At 60.9% G+C, this 18,978-nt stretch overlaps 1 protein-coding gene across 1 annotated transcript in view; it reads right to left on the minus strand.

Moving 5' to 3' along the window:
* OBSCN (obscurin, cytoskeletal calmodulin and titin-interacting RhoGEF) overlaps positions 1 to 18,978 on the minus strand; it is a 113,388-nt gene that overhangs the window by 6,466 nt on the left and 87,944 nt on the right. The window contains exons 49-69 of the mRNA XM_044917033.1: positions 17,163 to 17,330; positions 16,880 to 16,982; positions 16,504 to 16,633; positions 15,449 to 15,557; positions 12,373 to 12,415; positions 7,931 to 9,057; positions 6,448 to 6,693; positions 5,671 to 5,767; positions 5,276 to 5,397; positions 4,603 to 4,715; positions 4,285 to 4,453; positions 4,047 to 4,128; positions 3,574 to 3,774; positions 3,000 to 3,060; positions 2,517 to 2,594; positions 2,025 to 2,197; positions 1,893 to 1,919; positions 1,159 to 1,311; positions 1,016 to 1,061; positions 807 to 884; positions 30 to 416 (exon numbers count right to left, since the gene is read on the minus strand). Of these exons, the coding sequence (XP_044772968.1) occupies positions 30 to 416; positions 807 to 884; positions 1,016 to 1,061; positions 1,159 to 1,311; positions 1,893 to 1,919; positions 2,025 to 2,197; positions 2,517 to 2,594; positions 3,000 to 3,060; positions 3,574 to 3,774; positions 4,047 to 4,128; positions 4,285 to 4,453; positions 4,603 to 4,715; positions 5,276 to 5,397; positions 5,671 to 5,767; positions 6,448 to 6,693; positions 7,931 to 9,057; positions 12,373 to 12,415; positions 15,449 to 15,557; positions 16,504 to 16,633; positions 16,880 to 16,982; positions 17,163 to 17,330 (3,713 nt within the window). The remainder of the gene's footprint in view (positions 1 to 29; positions 417 to 806; positions 885 to 1,015; positions 1,062 to 1,158; positions 1,312 to 1,892; positions 1,920 to 2,024; positions 2,198 to 2,516; positions 2,595 to 2,999; positions 3,061 to 3,573; positions 3,775 to 4,046; positions 4,129 to 4,284; positions 4,454 to 4,602; positions 4,716 to 5,275; positions 5,398 to 5,670; positions 5,768 to 6,447; positions 6,694 to 7,930; positions 9,058 to 12,372; positions 12,416 to 15,448; positions 15,558 to 16,503; positions 16,634 to 16,879; positions 16,983 to 17,162; positions 17,331 to 18,978) is intronic.

Genomic DNA, 18,978 nt, shown 5'->3' on the forward strand with positions numbered 1-18,978 from the left:
CCGGTGAGCAGGTGCCGCCGGCCGCCCGCGGCGGGGCCTCCGCGCTCCGGGCCCTCGCCCGCCTGCTGGCACAAGAGACTGCGGAGGACGCTCTGCCGCGCAACGCAGCCCCGGGCGGCGGGCGTCTCCGCGCGGGGCGCCGGCGTGGGCGGAGGCGCGGCCTCCTCGGGCAGGCTGGCGGACGGCCGCAGGAAGCCCCGAGGGTGCAGCAGCGGGGAGTGGGCCACCGGGGAGGGCGGCAGCGATCTGGCTCGGGCGAAAGGCGCCCGCTCATTGTCGGAGGACGAGGACGACGAGCTGCTGGCGTCGCCCCGCAGGTACCGGGCCGCCCCGAGGGATGGGCTGTCGGGAGGGCCCTGGAGCAGCTCGGGGATGGAGCGCATCACCAGGATGGACTTGTAGCTCATCAGGGAGCGCTGGGGGGTGCGGAGGACAGGGGCGCGTCAGCCGTGGGCGCGCGCCGCCCCGGCTCCTACGGGCCCAGTCGGGGCACCCGGGAGCTGGGAGCGTCACAAGCTCCACTCCTCAAGCCCTAGGGCTCTGTCGTTCTGTCCCTGCCCTCGCTGGAGTTGCACGCACCTCCGCCCGGACCTGCCCCGGCCGCTCAGAGAGCGCGGACCCCAACGAAGGGCCAGCGCCCAGCGAGGCTTCCAGTTCTCCCAGGCCGGGCGGGCGGGGACGCACAGCCAGCCCTCGGGACCTGGCTTCTTTTGCGGGCCTCCAGTCCCCGCCTCCTCTTCTCCCCAACTCCCCCCACCTCACTCTCCCCTCCCCGCCCCACCACTCCCACTGGCTGCCCAGCTCACCTGCCAACGGCTGCGAGCCAGCAGGAACTTGAGTTGCTTGGTGTTGATGAAGTGGGCCTCCTCTGCGGGCACGGACTTCTGAGGGGGCCCAAGTGAGAGGGGCGGTGAGGGGAGACCCTGGTGCACCCGGTGGCCCACGCAGGCCTCTGCCTGTCCTGGCCTCAGTTTCTCTCCCTGTGCAGACTTGCTCGGGCTCACCTCGGACTCACCTGGAACCAGGGGTGGGCGAGGCACTTGGCTGCACTGGGCCGGGCCCTAGGAGGAGAGGAAGGCCAGGGCTCAGGCCAGGGGATCAGCTGCCCAGGCCCAGGCCTAAGAGAACCCTGGGCAGGGGGAAGGGGTGTGCACTCACTCTGGGGCCCTCCGCAGGGCAGCCGTGATGAAGTCCTGGGCATCCTCGCTGAGGTGGGCAGCCGCAGGGCTGCTCCAGGACACCCGCCCCTCCAGTACATTCAGGAGCGTGGCTCGGTCACTCTCACCAGCAAATGGTGACGAGCAGGTCAGGCTAAAAGCAGAGACACGACTTGCTTTCAGATGTGACCTGGTTTTCTGGATCCATAGGGGGCAGGTGGCCAGGACAAGGGAGCACCCAGTCCTGCCTGGAGACCGCCACAGTGCCACTCCCACGCAGCCCTGAGAGTCCTCGCAATGGTCTGAGATTAGCCCCGAGATCCAGCCTCAGCCCGGGACGGGGATCAAGGGTCAGCCTGGCGTGTGTACCCAGCCTCAGCCCGGGATCCAGGTGCCGTCTACACCAGCAGCATCCTCAGGGCAGCAGGGACTGTTACGAGGGGCCTTTCCGCAAACCACCCAGACCCTTTAGAGACACAGCTCACTGCTTTGCCTGGGGACCGGGCAGAGCCCCTCCGGAACAGCGGAACAGCGTATGTAAGGAAAGAACTCAGCAGAAAGCACTTCTCAGTTGGCTGACGGCTGGTTCCCATAATAGCTGCCCTTTGGGGCCTGGGTCTTTGATCTGGGAAGCTGGCCAGTAGTGCTCTGGCCTCCCACGGGCCTGATGCGGGAGCAGGGGGGGCTGGGGCTGGCTTCAGATGAGGTGGCTGACAGAGGCAGGGGTCTGCTCACCTGAGGTAGGAGACGACCCCCATGGCCCTGCAGGAACAAAACCACAGTCAAAGTGTGTGCTCGGGGTTGAGGGGTGGGGGGGGGGGGAGGGGAGGGAGTGTGTGTCAGGGGGCTGCTGGTCTGCGAGCTCACCAGATGTCAGAGGCCTCGCTCACAGGGGTCTGCTCAATGATCTCCGGGGACACAAACTCCGGGGAGCCATACTTGCTGTACTGTGGCTCTCCTGGGGTGATTTTTTGGGCAAAGCCAAAGTCGCAGATTTTAATGTCTTCCCGAACAGGATGCACCATCAGGATGTTGGGGGGCTGTTAGGGAGAGTCAGGGAGGGGTGAGGCTATGCCCTAGGGAGCAGGGAACCCCCGGGTCTGTGATGGGCTGTTCCAAGCAACAGTGAGGCCAGAGTGGGACCATGGGCAGTGCTGGGGGTGGATTTCAGTGCCATTTGGGGACAGCCTCCAATTCATCCCAGCTGCAGCCCCCTGAAAGAGCTCCCCATCCCCAGAGGCAACCAAGTCCTAACAGGGAATCTCGAAGTGGTGGCCTGTGGCTCCCCCACCAGCCGGCAGGCCCCAGGCTCCCACCTGTCCCTCCCCAGTCCCTGGGGACCCCGAGGGGGCCGAGTACCTTTATGTCCAGGTGGAGAGTGCTGCGGCCATGCAGGTAATGGAGCCCCTCCACCAGCTGCTGGACATACACCTTGACCTGCAAGAAAGGCCAGGGCTCAGGCGTGAGCCATCGTCCACCTCTTTCTCCACTTCCTTCCCTGTGCCACTCCCACCTGCAAGGCCCCCAGATCTGAGCTTGGGATGGTCCCACGGGGCAGCCATGTGCAAAGCCTCCCAGACCCCATGGGCCCCAAGGCCAGAGGATTTCTCCAGCCCGGCAGTGAATCAGCCTGGCCAAGGCAGGAAGCACTGTGTCTCAGGGCCAGGCGAGCATGGCCCCCTGGCCAGGCAGAGCCTGTGAGGGGGAGGCCGTGGGAGGGCTTGGAGAACTCCACTGAGGAGCTGCCACGCCCCATGCGGCCCTGGGCAACCTCAGACGGTCTCTGAGCTGGGGAGCGCTGGGGGCCTGTGTTGGCAAGGGAGCAGGACACTGTGCGGTCACCTCAGCCTCTGTCACCACACTCTTCTTGAACAGACGGTCCAGCAGGTCCTCTGACGAGCACCTGGGGCTCAGGTCAAGAAAAGCTCTGGAGTCTGCAACCCACCCAGCCCCACACACCTTCGGCAAGTCTTATCTTGGGGTGGGGGTGGGAGCCACGCTGGGGAGGGTGGTGCTCAGGCTGACGAGGGTGGGAGGAACAGGGACCCGGAGGACAGGGGCTGAGATCAGTGGGTGGCAGCAGCAGAGTAGGAGGGGAGCGAGTCGTGCGTGTCTGCCCCTCGCTGGACCTTGGGTGGGCAGCCTGAGGACCCTCTCAGCTTTAGCGCTGGGGGCAGCCACATAAGTCGGACGTCCCTGCTGGTGAGGCCACGTGGAGCAGGGCAGGGGCCCAGTGAAGGCATGTCCTGGACCCTGTGGACACAGCCCTGCCCAAATTCCGGAACCACGGGACCGGAGCTACAAGGACGCTGCTGTGTCCAGGAACACCAGAACAACGGGCCCCACGTGGCCCTCGGACCCCTGCCTGCCCAGGGCGCGCCCCTCTCCGCACTCTCTCCGGCTGAGGGCGGGATACAGCTCCAGGACAAGGATCAGGGTCTTCCGGGTCTCAAACTGGTCCAGCAGCCGGGTGACCAGCGGGTGGCTCAGCGTGGCCAGGATGTCCCGCTCGCGGTACGCATGGGTGCGCGTCCTGCTCCGCAAGGGGATGAACTTGGCTGCGCAGGACATCTGGTTTCCCTTGTGCTGCACCCTCTTCACGAAGCCAAACACGCCCCTGGGAGGAGGGGAGCCACGCTGGGCGCATGCGACAGGCTCCCCGGGGTCGTGGTTGGGGTCAGAGTAGGGGTCGGGGTCCGGGCTGGAGGAGTCCTCCAGGGAAGGAGGCTTCTGGGGGCGGTGCTTGTGAAAGGCCGGGCTCCCGGGGCAGGGACTCAGGGGTAGGGACTCGGGGAGGCGGGGCTGAGGGCGGGGACTCAGGAGGCGGGACTGAGGGGCGGGGACTAGGGGCGGGGCAGCGGCTCCTGGGGCTGGGTTTCTGGAGCATACCTTCCAATTTCCTCCTTGACCTCGTAGAAAGAGCGCAGTTTCCTTCGGTAGCTTTGCTTCGCTGAGTCCGGCTCGCTGTCTCCTGCAGTCAAGGAGCGGGAAGCCCTCGGTGTGGGTAAAGATGTCCATTTCCCCCAAGTGTAGCATCCTTGTGCTGGAGCCTGTGAGAGGCCACAGACCCCACCCCGTGCCCTCAAGGAGCAGACACTCGGGTTCTAGGAGGGATCCCCCGACTCACCCCCGTGGACTACGAGCTCCGCTTTACACATCACCTGGCCGCCAGCGTTGCGGGCCAGGCATGTGTAGACACCAGCGTCGTGCTGGGTCACATCGCTCAGCACCAGGGAGTAGGTGGTCCCCTCCTGCTGCTGGCTGAGCCGGGCGCCATCCACCAGCTGGGCATCGTCCTGGGGGCACAGGCGGGTGGGGCCACCATCAGCCCAACCTGGAGACCCCTGCAAGGCAGGCTGTCCTGGCCTCCAGTGAGCGGCTTGCTGTCGGGTGGGAATGCCACACACTCCCCAAGCCCGGCCCCCCACACAGCGCCTGTCCATACCCGGTACCAGGTCACCATGGGCTGCGGGTTGCCCTCAATGACCGCCTGGAACTGGGCTGTGCTGCCCTTCTGTGCCTGCACATCTTCGATGGTGACCTGCATGGACGGGGGCCCTGGGGTGCAGGACCGAGCCTGTGAGGGGGGGCCCAGGCTGTGCCGCCCACCCTGCCCACCACAGCCCCTCCAGCATGGACTCATCAAGCTGGGGCTTGCAGTCAGAGAACCCCTGGCGGACCAGCATTGACCCTGGGCCTGTCTTGACACCCCAGGTGGGCAGCCAGGCCCTGAGATACTCCCCAGGGGCACCTGCCTCCCCAAATGAGGACAATCCCCTCCTGACTCTGCCCGGGCCCCTGATGGCCAGTAAGTGTTTCCTTCCATCTAACCTCTGTCTGTCCTGCTTAGACGTTAGCTGTCCAAGGGCAGGGCATGCAGAGTGTGCTAACCCCTGCTGGGTAAAGGAGCACCCAACATCCCATTCAGTCCTGTCAGCACCCCCAATGAGAGAGATCTCACCTCTCCCAGGGATGGCCCTCTTAGGGAATGCAGGGAAATGGGCAGTGAGGCCCCCAGCCACAGCAAGGCCGGGACAGGCCAGGTGGCTTTGCAGTTTCCTCTGCACAAGTGCCCCCCACCCCCAGTCCAGGGCATGGGGAGCACACGTGTAACCTACTTGCGGCAGCTGTGTTGCTGGCCTGGTACACGTATGTCCTACGGGTGGTCTCCGTGAACACTTGGCTGTGGACGTCCCACAGCTCCACTGTGCCTGCCCCCGGCCAGGCTGTGCCCTCCATCCTGTGGTCATGGAGCTGGATGAGCCGTCTGCCCGTCTCCTATGCTTCTGGAGTGTGGGCGGCCAAGCCTCACCATAAGATAGGGGTGCGTGCCTCCCCCTCCCTGGACGGCAGCAGATGTTTTGGGAGGGGATGTACAGAGAGGGGACCCAGCCCTGGGCAATGAGAGGGCTCCACCAACACCCCTCACCCTGAGGGCGGCCTCTCCTCCATGCTCTGCCCCTGGGATGTCCCTCTCATGAACTGCCCCCACCCAGCACGCCAGGGAGGTTACCGGATGGGCACGATGCGTCCCTGGCCCTCGGCATGGGCCCCTGAGTCCTGCTCCTGGCCCTCCTGAGGGAGAGGCTGTGGCACTTTCTGGGGCTCAACTGGTAGGAGACAAGGGGCCTAGTGAGACATTGGGATGGAGCTGGGACTGTCCCCCACAATGTGCCCCCATGTCGTCCTCCAGGCCCAGAGGGTGGGAGCACAAGACAGAGCCGGGACTCCAGGGGTGCAGGGCCCTATGGGTAAGAACGGACAGGGAACACCCACCCCTGAAACCCAGGGCTCCCGACCTCCCTACAGAGCCCAGAGCCCTGCCCTAGCTCCTAGCCTGGGCCACCACCCTGAGGCCCCCTCGCCAGCCACTCTGCAGGGCCCCAGCAGGTGCAGCAGCTTCTGGGGGGAGGGGCCTCAAGGCATATCCCTGGGGGTCTCATCTCTCTGGGGTGGCGGGGGGGGTCTACCCCTCCCTCTCCTCCCTCTCCTCCCTCTCTTCTCCCTCCTCCCCCTTCCCTCTCCTACTTCTCCTTCCCTCCTCCCTCCACCTCCTCCTCCCTCCTCCTTCTCCTCCTCACTTACCCAGGAGTACAGGTTCCCCAGGCTTTCTGCCCAGGACTGACCACCAAAGTCTCTGGCTCCCAGGACAAATGTACTGGGGAAGAACCTCCCAGCACCCACTCCCCTGCCTAGTTTCATAGATGGGGAGACTGAGGCTGAGTGCATGGAGCCATTGGAATGTCACGGTCCCTAGGGCTCTGCCCATTCGCCCACACAGGATGGATACCTGGGGTGGCCAAGGTTGGGGCCAGCACAGGGGGGACTCTGAGAGCAGGTGGCACTGGGTGGTCAGCCTGAGGCCGCTGGGCCTCACCAGATGCATCTGCATCTTCCATGCCTGGGAGTTGGGGGCCAGCGTCCTGGAGTTTGGGTGGCCCCCCAGGGCCAGTGCTGGGGCCAGCGTGGTCCCCCGTGGAGGGTCCTGGAGCCTTGGTGCACACCGTGACCTCCTGGTCTGCTGGCTCCAGGGCAACTGCGGGATGGACAGCAGCATCTATGAGAGAGGCAGGTCAGTGTGTAGGGGTGAAAGGTGGCCTGGGCCCCAGAAGAAGGCTCCAGAAACCTAGTCACAGGCCTCAGAGTCCCATGTGTGGGCTCTCTGCCCCCAGCTCCCAGGACGTTTTCCTCTTCCACCTAGAGGTAACTTGGTAGAGCCGCCCCACAGCCTCACACATGCCCAGGGATGCCCACCACTCCATTCCCAGCAGGTGCCCCTGCTTGGAGCTCTCCCCTGCCCCAGACCCTCTCTCTTGCCGATCTTCTGTATCCTCGGGCCCTCCAGAACAGAGAGACAACTGGGCAGTCTGCTGTCTGTTTGCCCTCTGTGACACTGCAGAACCCATCCTGTCCTTACCCAGTCCAAAGACGTCAGCACGCCTCTGATGCAAACACCCTCTGTGTCAATCTCACCAACAGCCCCCGTTGCACAGCAGGCTGGGAACGACCACTATGGGCCATCCTGATCCCAGTATATGCACCTGTGACCAGCCACACAGCCCATGTGAGCAAGCTAAACCTGTGAGCTGTCACACCTCCATCCAGGGACCCCAAGAATGGGCCAGAACCCACAGGCTAATGCCGGGTGCCGACGCAGGGTCCTCCCCCACAAGACGCCGGAGCCACCAGACAGAGAGGCAAGAGAACAGAACAGAAGCAGTGCAGGGAACCATTTTATTATCATTGGGGGTCACTGATGGGCCACTTCCCACGCACAGACCCTGGTTCACCCTGCAGAGAGGCCCAAGAGTTCCTGCAGGGCTAGGCCCTGCACAGACCTCCAGGAGGCCAAGAGAAATGTTCATAGTGAAGATGTAGCTGGGGAGCCCCCCAGTGAGAGAAAGACTGGGACCCCAGCCTGGAGCAGGCAGGGCCCATCTGGCAGCCTGGCCTCATGAACGTGGCAGGACAGATGCAGAGTCCCTGACCTGCATCTAGAGACCTGAGCCCAGAGCTGCAGTCTGTGAGTCCCTCCGGCCTTCTGTACTTTCTGAGACGCCAGGTCTGGGCACAGTGCCTTCAGCCGGACCAGGCCCCATGAGGTAGCAAGTGCCTGGGGACAGAGGGGCGAGCAGGCTCCAGCCCTGAGTTCTTGGAGAGTTAGAGAGAGGGTCAGAGCACACATGTGTCCATGGAGCGCTGGTTTCCTCCATGAAGCCACAGGGCCCGGCAGCCAGGCACCTGCTGCTCACAGCCTCAGCCCTGGGAGGGGCCAGGGGCCTTGTCCCCATCCGGACAGATGTGCAGGGTGACGGTCTCGCCCACTGTCCCAAAGCTGACCGTCTGGGTGTTAACCTCCGTTTTGAAGCTGCTCTGGCCACTGTCTGCAGACCTCTGGACCTGGATGCAGAAGGACGGCTTCCAGGATGCAGCACCCCCAGCCCAGGCTTCCTGCATACAGAAGGAGACTCCTGCGGGGCCGAGGACCTGAGGGCCCAAGGGAGACGCCTCCCGGCAACTGAAAAAGCTAGGTGGGTTTCGAGGGCCCAGGGGACGCCCCACATTGAGCAGGACAGGCTGCCCCACCATGGGCTCATTGATCTCTCTCTGGAGCACAGAGACCTCGCAGGGTGGGTCGTCAGAAGTGCTGGGCACAGGGCCATGGCAGCCGAAGGTCTCCCCCTCCCGGGGCACGTAATCCTCCAGATCAGCCAGCGTCAGCACTCGGCCATCATGTGTGAGGATCTTGGGGTCACGGCCCCAGAGGCTGTTGGTGCCCAGGGGCTCCTCCGTCAGGAGGGCATCTCCTCCCTCCACCTCCTCCACCTCCTCCATGGGGGTTTCCTCTTCAGCCCCCTGGGGAGGGAACGGCTCACAGGTCTCCTCTGGCCCCGTGTCCATGCAGAAGATGAGAGGCTCTCCAGTGCTGACCAGTGCCCTGCCCTGGGCCTGGGGCTCCTGGGCCAGTAGGTTGTTGTTGGAGTTGTTTGCATTGGGGTCTCCTATGGGGGTCCCACCAGGCAGCGTGAAGAGAAGCCCTGCAGAGCTGTCAGGTGCCTCTCTGGCAGGGGATGCACCCCTGGAGCCCGTCTTCTTCACCCTGACTTCAATGGTCTCCTCAACCTCTACCCACTTGGGCTGGGGCCTTGTGCCCTGGGGCAGGCCCGGCATGTGGGACTCAGGCTCCGTCACATACAGCGTGGGTACAGTAGGTCTCCAGCCTGGCTCCACCTCAGGTCTGTGGGGCTGGCTGGCCCCCAGTGAGTACAGCACCTCAGGGGCCAACTGGCCTGGCCTGGGCGGGCTGGCAGTGCGGCGGGAAGGCGAGCGGGAGGGGGACTTGTTCGGGGACCGGCGCCGGCCACGAGGGCTCTTCACCACGGTGGTGATGGTCTCCTCTCTGCAGGGAGAGGGCCAAGAGGAAATGTGCACAGAGACCTGTACCCTTGCCCACTGCCCGCGCCATCAGCACATGCGGGGGCCACGTGAGTGATCAGGTTAGTGTAGCGAGCAATTGGTGACACTGCATAAACAAATTCCTACATGTGTGCTTGAGCCCGCCCTCTGAAACCTCTAGTCAGAGAACCAATGGAACAAAGCACAAAGCCTCATCTGGCCAACTCAGGCTCTAGCACACAGATCTCAAAACAAGAGTTGAGGCAACAGGGGAGGCCCACGCCTCATCACAGTGCACCTCCAAACCCAAGACCAAGTCTGGTTCACAATGTCTCCACGTGTGTCTCTTCTCCGTTTATGGCCACCTTCTTTTGGAGACGCCAATGCTCGTTGCAGAGCTAATGGACAGGGATGCAGGGACACAGCCATGTGACCTTCCTTGTCTATCCCATGAGTGCTTTGTGCTTTGTATCATGGGGGATGACCCCAGTGAGCTCTCAGAGGGCAGGAGCCTCAATGGTCCTCAGCTGGAGATAGGTTGGCAGCTGATGCTAGGTCCAGGAGGGTTGTCAGAGCGCTGATCTGCTGCCTGTGCTCCTGATCTGTTCATCTGGGGGCAATGAAGCCCAGCAAGAACACCCGGCTCTGAGCGTGGCTTGGCCGTCATGGGCTGTGTGACATCAGACAAGCACTTCCTCTTCCTGGGCCCCTTCCGCCTAAATGGGAGTGGGCAGGAAGGAAAGAGGAGGCAGAACGCAAGGCCAGTTGCAGGTGAGTGAACATCAGGTACTGGCCAGGGACTTTGCAGCAGCCCTGGGGGATGGGTCTGACCTCCTTTTGCAAGTGTGGACCACGAGGCTGAGAAGGCTGCACACATGCCCAGGGCCATGATTCAGAAGTCCACCAGTCACCCCCAGGACCCCCTGCTACCCTGTGCCCCTGACCTTGGTGGGTGCTGGGGGTACAATGAGTATCAGGCAGTAACAGGGAGCAGGGATGTGCTAAACACACAGACCCTGGGGAACTCACAACTCTCCTAGGCCCTGGGACCTGCATTTTCTCTTGGGCTCAGGCACGCATGTGGTGACAGCTCAATGCTGTCGTCATCTGCCTGCTATGACTAAGGCAGGCTCGTGCTCTCTCTCTCTCCCTCTCATTCAGCTTTTATCCAACTTAGGGCTCCACCCAGGAGCATATACTTCCAGGGATGGGCCCAGAAATGTGTGCTACAGCACAGCAATTATAGGCCCTGCCTCCTCAGCCCTCAGCAGGTAAGAAGGAAATACTACACCCCACTCAACTGACGGGGGAACTGAGGCTTGGGAGGCGTGGCCTAATAAAAAATCACAGGACTGCCTTCCTGCCTCATGCCCAGGCTCGGGAGCACTAGGCTTGTCCCTGGGTCGGAGCTTGCCCAAACATCATGGGAACTTGGGCCAGGCCCATCTGTTGGCCTCATGCCTCTTCAGTTCGCCAAGGCAGGACAGTCAGTCATGTGGGTACTGGGGTCATGCCTCCTAAATGCCTCCCTGTGTTGAGCTCATTACTGCCCCCATGAAGGCATGTGGGCATCCTGCACTGGGGCTCCCAGGACAGCAGGTGGGACTGCCAGGTGACAGGGGTCTCTCTCCAAGCCCTTTTTCCTCCCCGTGTACCCTGAGTCCCCACTCTGTGGTGTGCCCTTGGGAGAGATGCCTGGCACAATTCCTCCAGCTGAGTTCCTCCAGCAACACAGGGTGTGTGTTGCTACCTCCCTAAGCCTGGAATAGATTGGACTTCAGGATGCCCCTTGAGTCCCCTAGTCCGGCTGCCCCAGGTGCGAGTCCTCTCTGAAGTCTTACTGATGAGGCAGCCTGGCCCTGTCTCTGTTTCTCCATTTTGTCATCTGTAAGATGTAAATAATAGAAATGCTCCCTTCATAGACGAAATGTAGAGTTAATCTGTGTATAGTTCTGGCACAGCTGCATGCCTCCAGGGATGCTTACTACTGCCCCATGTACTGCCCCATGTGGGCAGCAATGTGCCTTGGGGGAGGACGGAGGAAATTGAGGAAGGGTTAATCCAGGATCTGACCAAATGTCTGGCGATAGGATTCTCCAAAACTTGGCCAACTGCAGGCCCCTTTAGGAGGTCATAGGCCCATGAGGAACCAACAGGAGCTTCCCAGTCATCTGGTCTTAGACCAGTCTTTCTTGCCTCCTGGCTTCCACAAACTTTTACACAATCTCCGCCTGCAGACACCTCCTACTGGATCATCCAGGTGAAAACCAACTCTGCCTTCTGTGGGCTTACTCAGCTCCAGACCTCTTGTGTTATTATTATTTTTTTTTAAAGATTTTATTTATTTATTTGAGACAGAGAGAATGAGATACAGAGAGCATGAGAGGGAGCAGGGTCAGAGGGAGAAGCAGACTCCCTGCCGAGCAGGGAGCCCGATGCGGGACTCGATCCCGGGACTCCAGGATCATGACCTGAGCCGAAGGCAGTCGCTTAACCAACTGAGTCACCCAGGCGCCCCCTCTTGTGTTATTTAATTAGCAACAACCCCAGCCTTGAAGGCACCTAATAAAAAGGGGACAATGGGCGTGGCACCGGGGAAATGGGTTACCTGCTGGCTTTCAATCATGAACCATCCTGAGTAAACCTCTTCCTGAACCTGAGTTTCCCCATCTCCCTAATGCTAGAGTTGGGATTGGAGACCTTTAAGGGCCCTAGAGCTGTGCTGCCCACCAGGGCTACACTATTTTAATTAAATGCAAGTTAATGAGAATAAGTAAAATCTAAAATTCAGTTCTTCAGTTGCACTTGACACATTTTAAATACTCAATAGCCACTTGTGGCTAGTGGCTGTTCTTGTAGTGGGCATCATAAAGATAGAATGTTTCCAACATGACAGAAAGCTCTGTTGGACAAAAATGCCCTAGATCCTAGGGTTTGAGGGGTAGAATATTCCCTCTAGCCCACTGTGGGAAGCAGCTCTTGGTCCCAGCTCCAAATTAACTGATGTGATTCTGGGTCCAAGCCCTGAGTGAGCTGCTGTGAAGTATGCAGAGTAAGTCTACCCTGTGGAGGCACTGGAGTATAGAGGCCCTGGAAAAGAGAGCTGTGAAGTGTGAAGGTAGCCAAGGCCCCAGGGGAAGGTTGGTCCCCTCGGTGGCATCTGCAAAGTCCTGGCAGTCTGCATGGTGAGCAAAGGCCATGTGGGCAGGCAGTTAAGACAAGCAGGTGGACAGGCCACACGGACAAGGTCCACGTGGGTTAGTGGGCATGCAGGGGGCACTGCAGTCAGGAGGAAGTTTAGGAACACGCCTGCACTTACATGATGACGGTTTTCTTGGGGACTTTAGTCTCCTGCTCAGTGACTACAAAGAAAACAGTCGGAATAGCGAGGGTTACAGATCAGCCAGCGCTCGGGTGCTGAGCCATTTGAGTGGCATGGCAGTATAGTAACCTGCTCGGCTTCAGAGCACTGTATCCAAGCCCTGCCTGATCTGCCTGTCTCACGTTGGAACCTCAGTTCTGTCATCTTTAACACGGAGATGACAGTGCCTGCTCTGAGTGGCTGGGGGATGAGCAAGTGTGACCTCAGTGTGTCCCATATGAGGAAATGAGGGTCTTGCAGTGACTACAGCAAGAGTAGGGGCCCCGTCTAGGCTGCCCATGCAGAAATCCCAGCTCCTTCTTCAGCCCATGTGCCCAGGGAGCCCTGTGAATTTGTCAAACCTGAGGTCCCACTTCTCAGACAGAAACTGAAGGCTAGGGGTGGGGGGAAGGAAAGGCTCATGTGAACCAAACTGGAACTGGGATGGCTGGTGCCTATTTTATAAAAAATCCTAAAGACTAAAGGCATCTCTCCAGGGGAAAGGGACAGTGGAGTCCTAGAGATGGCACATCTGAGCTCTGTACCACGAGGCCATGGAAATCCCATCAGGAGCAACCAGAGACACCTGGACAGGGTCCTGAGCTCCAAATGAGCAGGGAAACCTAGGTCTCTCCATAGAAGCTCCCCATAAACTCAACTGCCTTGATTGCCCTAGCTTTCCATCTCCTTGGAGTCAACAGATGGAGGACTTGAGTCCCAGAGACAGGACAGGACTCGTCTGGGACCAGGCAGCACCTGTTCTCACCCATCCTGAGGCCTCTTCCTCTATAGCTTCTGGGCAGGGCCAGGCTTACCGTCGAGATGCCCCTCCCAGCCACATCTTGCTGCGCAACAGGCAGTCCAGTACATACCAGTACCCTCAGATCTCAACAGTCCCTCTTGCCATCCTGGGGACAAAGCTGAGTGGGATGCTCAGAAAAGTCAGGTGGCAAGGCCTGCAGCACACAGCACTCTGGCTTCCCGTGTGTGGGTTTTAGGCTTTGCTGCAGTGCCATATAGAGAAAGGATTTCCCTTAGATAACCAAGAGTATTTTAAACTTGTCTCTGATTGGGTGCATGTAAATTAAAGGTACCAGCTGTGTCTGTATGGCGCTTGAGAGCCTCATTTATTTGTGTATGTGTGTGCATGTATGCATGTATGTGCACACACATATGCATGTATGTGCATGTGTGTGTTTGTGTCCGCTGCCTCCCGGAGAGGGTAGCCCCCTGGGAGAGAGAATGGGAGCCAGCCAAAAGGCCTTGTGTGTTTGGATTAAGTTGGGTCCAGAGCGAGCCAGCCTGTTTGCCGCCTGCAGTCCACATCCTGCATGCAGAGTAGTGGGAAAACCCAGAGCTCCTTCCCTCACCCTCCCCTGATTGGAGTCCTGTCCTGCTGCTCTGAAGAGTGGTGGTCAGGGAATGTCTTGGCTGCTACATTCCTGGTGCCTTTGTTCCTGACCTGACCTGCCACCTGACGGGCTCTAAGCCCCGGTGAATACTGGCAGCCATCAGAGGGGTGCAGCCATGCGAAGCGGGGCTCCTGGCCCAGTGCAGTTCCAAAAGCGAGGGGGTAGCACCCACCCCACAAGGCCGGCTGGGGCTGTTCTGGCTGTGGAGCCACCAGGTTAAAGATGAAGCGGCAGGATAGGGTTAGGAAGCAGGAGGCGGTGGGCTCCAACTCCTGGGTCTGTGAGGACTGGCTTTCTTGGATGTGAGGTGCCATGTTCCTGGTATCAGAAGGCTGCCCTTCTTCCAGACTTCACAGCCATGACACGTTGACAGAAAGTGACCCATCATGACAATGAAGTGAATGCCTCTGTAGGACACGCTTGTCTCCAGCCCAAGAAGGAGTGCTGAAGTCCTTGCTCAGCACCTCCCCAACATAAGACGCCATATGGCAGGAAGTGCAGGTGCCTGCAGACACCACAGGGCCCTCTGGGGGGGCAGGAACATGGACCCCTGCCCACTCTGTGATGGCTGTGGAAGGCATCAAGGCTGTGAGGTCAAGCTCCAGATGCCAAGCAGGCTGACTCTGGGAGGGTCCAGACAGATAGAGGCCCCTGGACGTTGGGCCCCATCCAGGATGGATGGGATCCATTAGCCCAAGGCGTCACAGAAGCCAACACTCAGGACTTGGGAGGACATGTATTCCAACCCGACCTACTGTGAGAGCTACAGCTCCACCAGGTGTTGATCCAGCCTCTGCCTGCATACCTCTAGGGACAGGAGGCTCATCAACTGACAAGGTAGCCCCTTCTAGGTGGGGCAACCCAGACTGGAAGAAGCTGTCCCTGGACCTGCAGCCTGCCCTGCGGGCACCATAAGCCTGCTCTCTGAGCAGGCCCAGGACAGATGCCAGCTTCCTCCCTTCCCATCCTGGCCATTCTTAGGCTGCGCACAGCTGGAACCGTGGACGCAGATGTGAGTAGAGGCATGAGATATCCTACTGCCCACCCTTCACCTCCCACCCAGGTGGACATCCCCCCTTGGTGAGACCCATCCCAGGACCCCAGACACCACCCCAGGCCAGGCTAGGGAGGCAAAGCCACGGCATTCTGACTTTTCCATGAACAGCTCAACCCAGTGTGGAGGTACCAGGTCCCTGACATCACTCCTTCTCCTGGGAGCCAAGGTGGGACCCAGCAGCTGGTGCTCTGCACTCAGCATGCCTCCCACAGAGCCGTCCTCCCCAACGTTCCTGCTGCCTATTATGACATCTTGCTGGCCACTACCCAGCAGCCTACTGGGCCCAGGCCTTGCCTCTCTACATACTCATTACTGCCCCAGAAATGGTAAGCAAGATGCAGGACCCCAGGGCTGCCCTCCAGCCTTGCCAAAGCTCTGGGCTCAAGGCTCACCTCACGCTGCCCCAGTAGGGGACTGGGAACCAGCCCTTGACCCATGGCTCCTGCATTTCCGTCTCTCCCAGCCAGACCCCTTCCTCAGCCCTCACTGCCCCTCCTCCAGGAAGCACACCCTGACTGGAAAGGCTGCTGGTTTCCCCCCAACCTGGCCCCACAGTAGCACTTACCTTCCATGGCTGCAAGCTGCTCCCTGTGAAGCTGTTCCCGGGCCCGCACAGCAGGGCTCTGCATGCACAGCTCTGCCCCGCCCCTCGCAGAGCCCAGCCGGTTCACCAACTGCAGGGCGGATGGCAGAGCCCGCTTAGAGCCAGTGGCTCCCTTGGGACCATCGAGGCCATCTTTAACACGGAGGGCCCTCCCTGGCTGTGTCCCAGAGCTGCAGAGCCCACCACAGAAGAAAGGTGCCCACACAGACCCAGCACAGCCCAGGGGTTTCCTAGCTTGTGGGGACACGATCTGCACAGTTCAGTGTGGTGGCCATGTGGGCCCCGAACACTGAAAACAGAACCAAATTCTTATCTAGAGTTAAATAACTGATTTCAACTCAAATTGCATGTGTGGCTAGTAGTAACAGTATCAGACAGTGTGGGTCCAGAGCTAACTCTGGTGTGTGTGCCTCCCCAGGAGCTGCCGGGGCGGCAGGCCCCACCTAGCCCAACCCAGGCTACCAGCAGCAACCACACAGAGGAGGCTGGCAGCCAGGAAGAGCCACAGCCTACACACACCTTCCGCAGACCACCACCGGCCCTGCAGGTGGACAGGTGGCTTTGGTACAGAGGATGCCACACAGAGCTCCCACCCAGGTCCCTGTCCTCGCCATAGACACTGGGTGATGGGCTGGGGGTCCCAACCTCATTACGGGGATACTGGATGATGGTGGGCCAGGGGTCCCTCCTTCACTGGGGACACTGGGAGATGGTAGGTCTGGGGTCCCTCCTTCATCAGGGAGCCTGAATGATGGTTGGTCTGGGGACCCTCCTTCATCAGGGAGCCTGGGTGATGGTTGGTCTGGGGACCCTCCTTCATCAAGGAGCCTGGGTGATGGTCTGGGGTGCCTCCCTCATCAGGGACACTGGGTGATGGTGGGCCAGGTGTCCCCTCCCTCATCATGGTTCAGGGACCCTGGATGATGGTGGGCCAGGTGTCCCCTCCCTCATCATGGTTCAGGGACCCTGGGTGATGGTGGGCCCCGAGGTAGGTCCCCTGTGCCCGCCCACCTCACCTCGCACTCATAACGGCCCAGGTCGTCCTTGCTGGCTGTCAGGATCTCCAGCACCAGCAGGCCGCTGCGGGGCTCACTCAGGGTTCGGTACTTGCTGCTGGGCGTTATCAGGGCCCCGTCCTTGTACCACCTGCAGCCAATGCCAGGGGGTGAGGAGGGCCTCCCCAGGTTCCTCCACTCGAGACTCTCCTCTCGCCCACCCTGCAGGACCGGGCTTCCGTCCAGAACCCACGTACTCCTGACGCCACCCACCCAGCCTCCAGTGGGTGTTGCCCCCCTACAGCGGGAGCCATGTTTAGAATCTGCCCACCCCCCAGGCAGCAAGCATGCCGCCTACCTCCCCTCCTGTGCCCCGGGTGCAAGCTGCCCAGCCCACCTGATCTGAGGGTGTGGGGCACCTTCGATGGTGCAGGTGACCTGCGCATCCTCTCCCTCCACAAAAGGAACCGCCCGGACCTTTTTCACAAATCGTGGGGGTACTGTGGGGCCACAGAGCAGGGTAAGAGAAAGAGACACACAGAGAGACACCATGACGGAGCAGGACCCTACCCCCACTCCTGAGGGCCCCAGACGTCCCCGGCAGCCCACCCAATGGGGCAACTGAGGTGGAGTGGGGTCTGGATGCTTCCTACTCCAGTCTCCCTCCCAGAGCGGCTCACCTTGCACCAGGATCTTGCCCAGCGTGCTTGCATTGCCGGCGGCACTAGCCGCAAAGCACATGTACTGGCCCGAGTCCACAGCAGTCAGGTTGTCCAGGATGAGGGCACATGAGCCATCGGGGTCTTCAATGAGGATGTGGTGCGGATCCACCTCCACTGGCTTCCCATCTGCAAAGGAAGGCAGCGCTGTCACGGAGGGCACCCTGCCAGGGACCGGAGGCTGGCCTGCCTGGGGGGTGATGGGGGGCCACCCCTGGAGCACAGACCCCTGGTGGGGAGCCCGGCTGGTCACGCTGACCCAGAGTCCCGTCCCCTTCCCCAGATCTCTGTGCCCACCGTGTGGCCTCGGAAAGTAGGCTCATAGCAGGGTTCCTGCATGGCGTGCCACCTGAGGCCATGCCCAGAGGGATGCTCTGAATCCACGGTGGGGCCCCACGGCATGGGGCGTGCTCCTCATCCTGGCAGATCGCAGCCTCTGGGGGCTCCCCGTGGGCTCTCCCACCATGACGCCGCTTTGGGTCACAGCGGCTCTTGGCCGCGTGAGCCGCCTGCGTTGAGACGGCATGTGTCAGCATCTGCTGACCCTCACACTTCCTCCTGTCCACCCCTCAGGAAGGCAGTTTGGTCACCGGACACACAGCTGTCCCCAGACACAAGTTTTTCCCTCCAGGGTGCTGACAGCATTAAAGGGGCAGAGGTCCCCCTCACCCGCTCCAGGGTGAGATGTGTTCTCCTTTCCCCTTGGATACAGACATGGCCCTGCCAGCTCGCCTTACTGGGGGCAGCCTGACCAGAAGCAGGGTGGTCCCAGGGGCTTGTTCTTGCTTCCACGCAACTTTCTGAACCGCCCTGTCCCTCTGGATTGGCTGTCCCAGGCACAGGTCTGGCCATGAGGGGATCGTGGGATGGGCAGTTGCACTCCCAGGTTCTGTGTAAGGGGTTGGGGGGAGCAGCTGGGAGAGACCTCCCAGACCCCAGGACGTGGGGGCAGTGGGGCCTCCTTCCAGAAGAAGACCCCAGGGCAGAGGAGGGGGCTCTCCCAAACTGCCACCGGGAACCAGCTGCTGCATCCACTGGCTCCGGCCTGTGGCTCTGACCGTGGGACCCAGGCAAGGCCCAGCAACACTCCCAGGTTTCCTCAGCAGCCCTGTCCTTAACCAGGAGGGACACACAAATGCCCCCAGGGCCTGACCACCCTGGAACGGCTCCTTCAAGACCAGGGCTGGATTCGGGTATTCGGGCTGCACTGGAGCCTTGGAGACTGACCTGCCAGCCCAGGCCAGCCCAAGTGACCCCCAGTAAAAGAGTCTTGGTTTACCTGAGGGCCTTGGACCCCATCTGTTGTGATATATATAGATTTGGGGCTTAAGGCCACGTGGCAGCGGCTTGACCTCTGCAGGGTCTGTGACAGACCTCAGCTGTGCCTGCCTGAGTGACCACCCAACAGGTGCCCTGGACACAAGGCTCAGATCAGTGTCCCCGGGGGGCTGGACTGTGCTACTATACGTCCACATGGGAGAGACATGAGATCTGCAGGACTCCACTGGAAGGGAGGGCGGGGGGACACCAGACACTGGGTGCCTGGACACCCAGCTGGAACCCTCCCCATGCGCCTCTTCCCGCTCCTGCAATAAGCCAGACCCTGAGTGCACACTCTGCTGAGTTCTGTGAGTCCTTCTAGCGATTCACTGAACCCACAGCTGGTCGTGGGACCCCCAAACCGGGTGTCAGAACTGGGGGTGGTCCAGGGGACCCCCGAACGGCAGCCAGTGTCAGAACTGGGGGTGGTCCTGGGGACCCCCAAACAGCAGCTGGT

This window comes from Neomonachus schauinslandi, chromosome 7, assembly GCF_002201575.2.
Source record: "Neomonachus schauinslandi chromosome 7, ASM220157v2, whole genome shotgun sequence".
NCBI classification, from domain to species: Eukaryota; Metazoa; Chordata; class Mammalia; order Carnivora; family Phocidae; genus Neomonachus; species Neomonachus schauinslandi.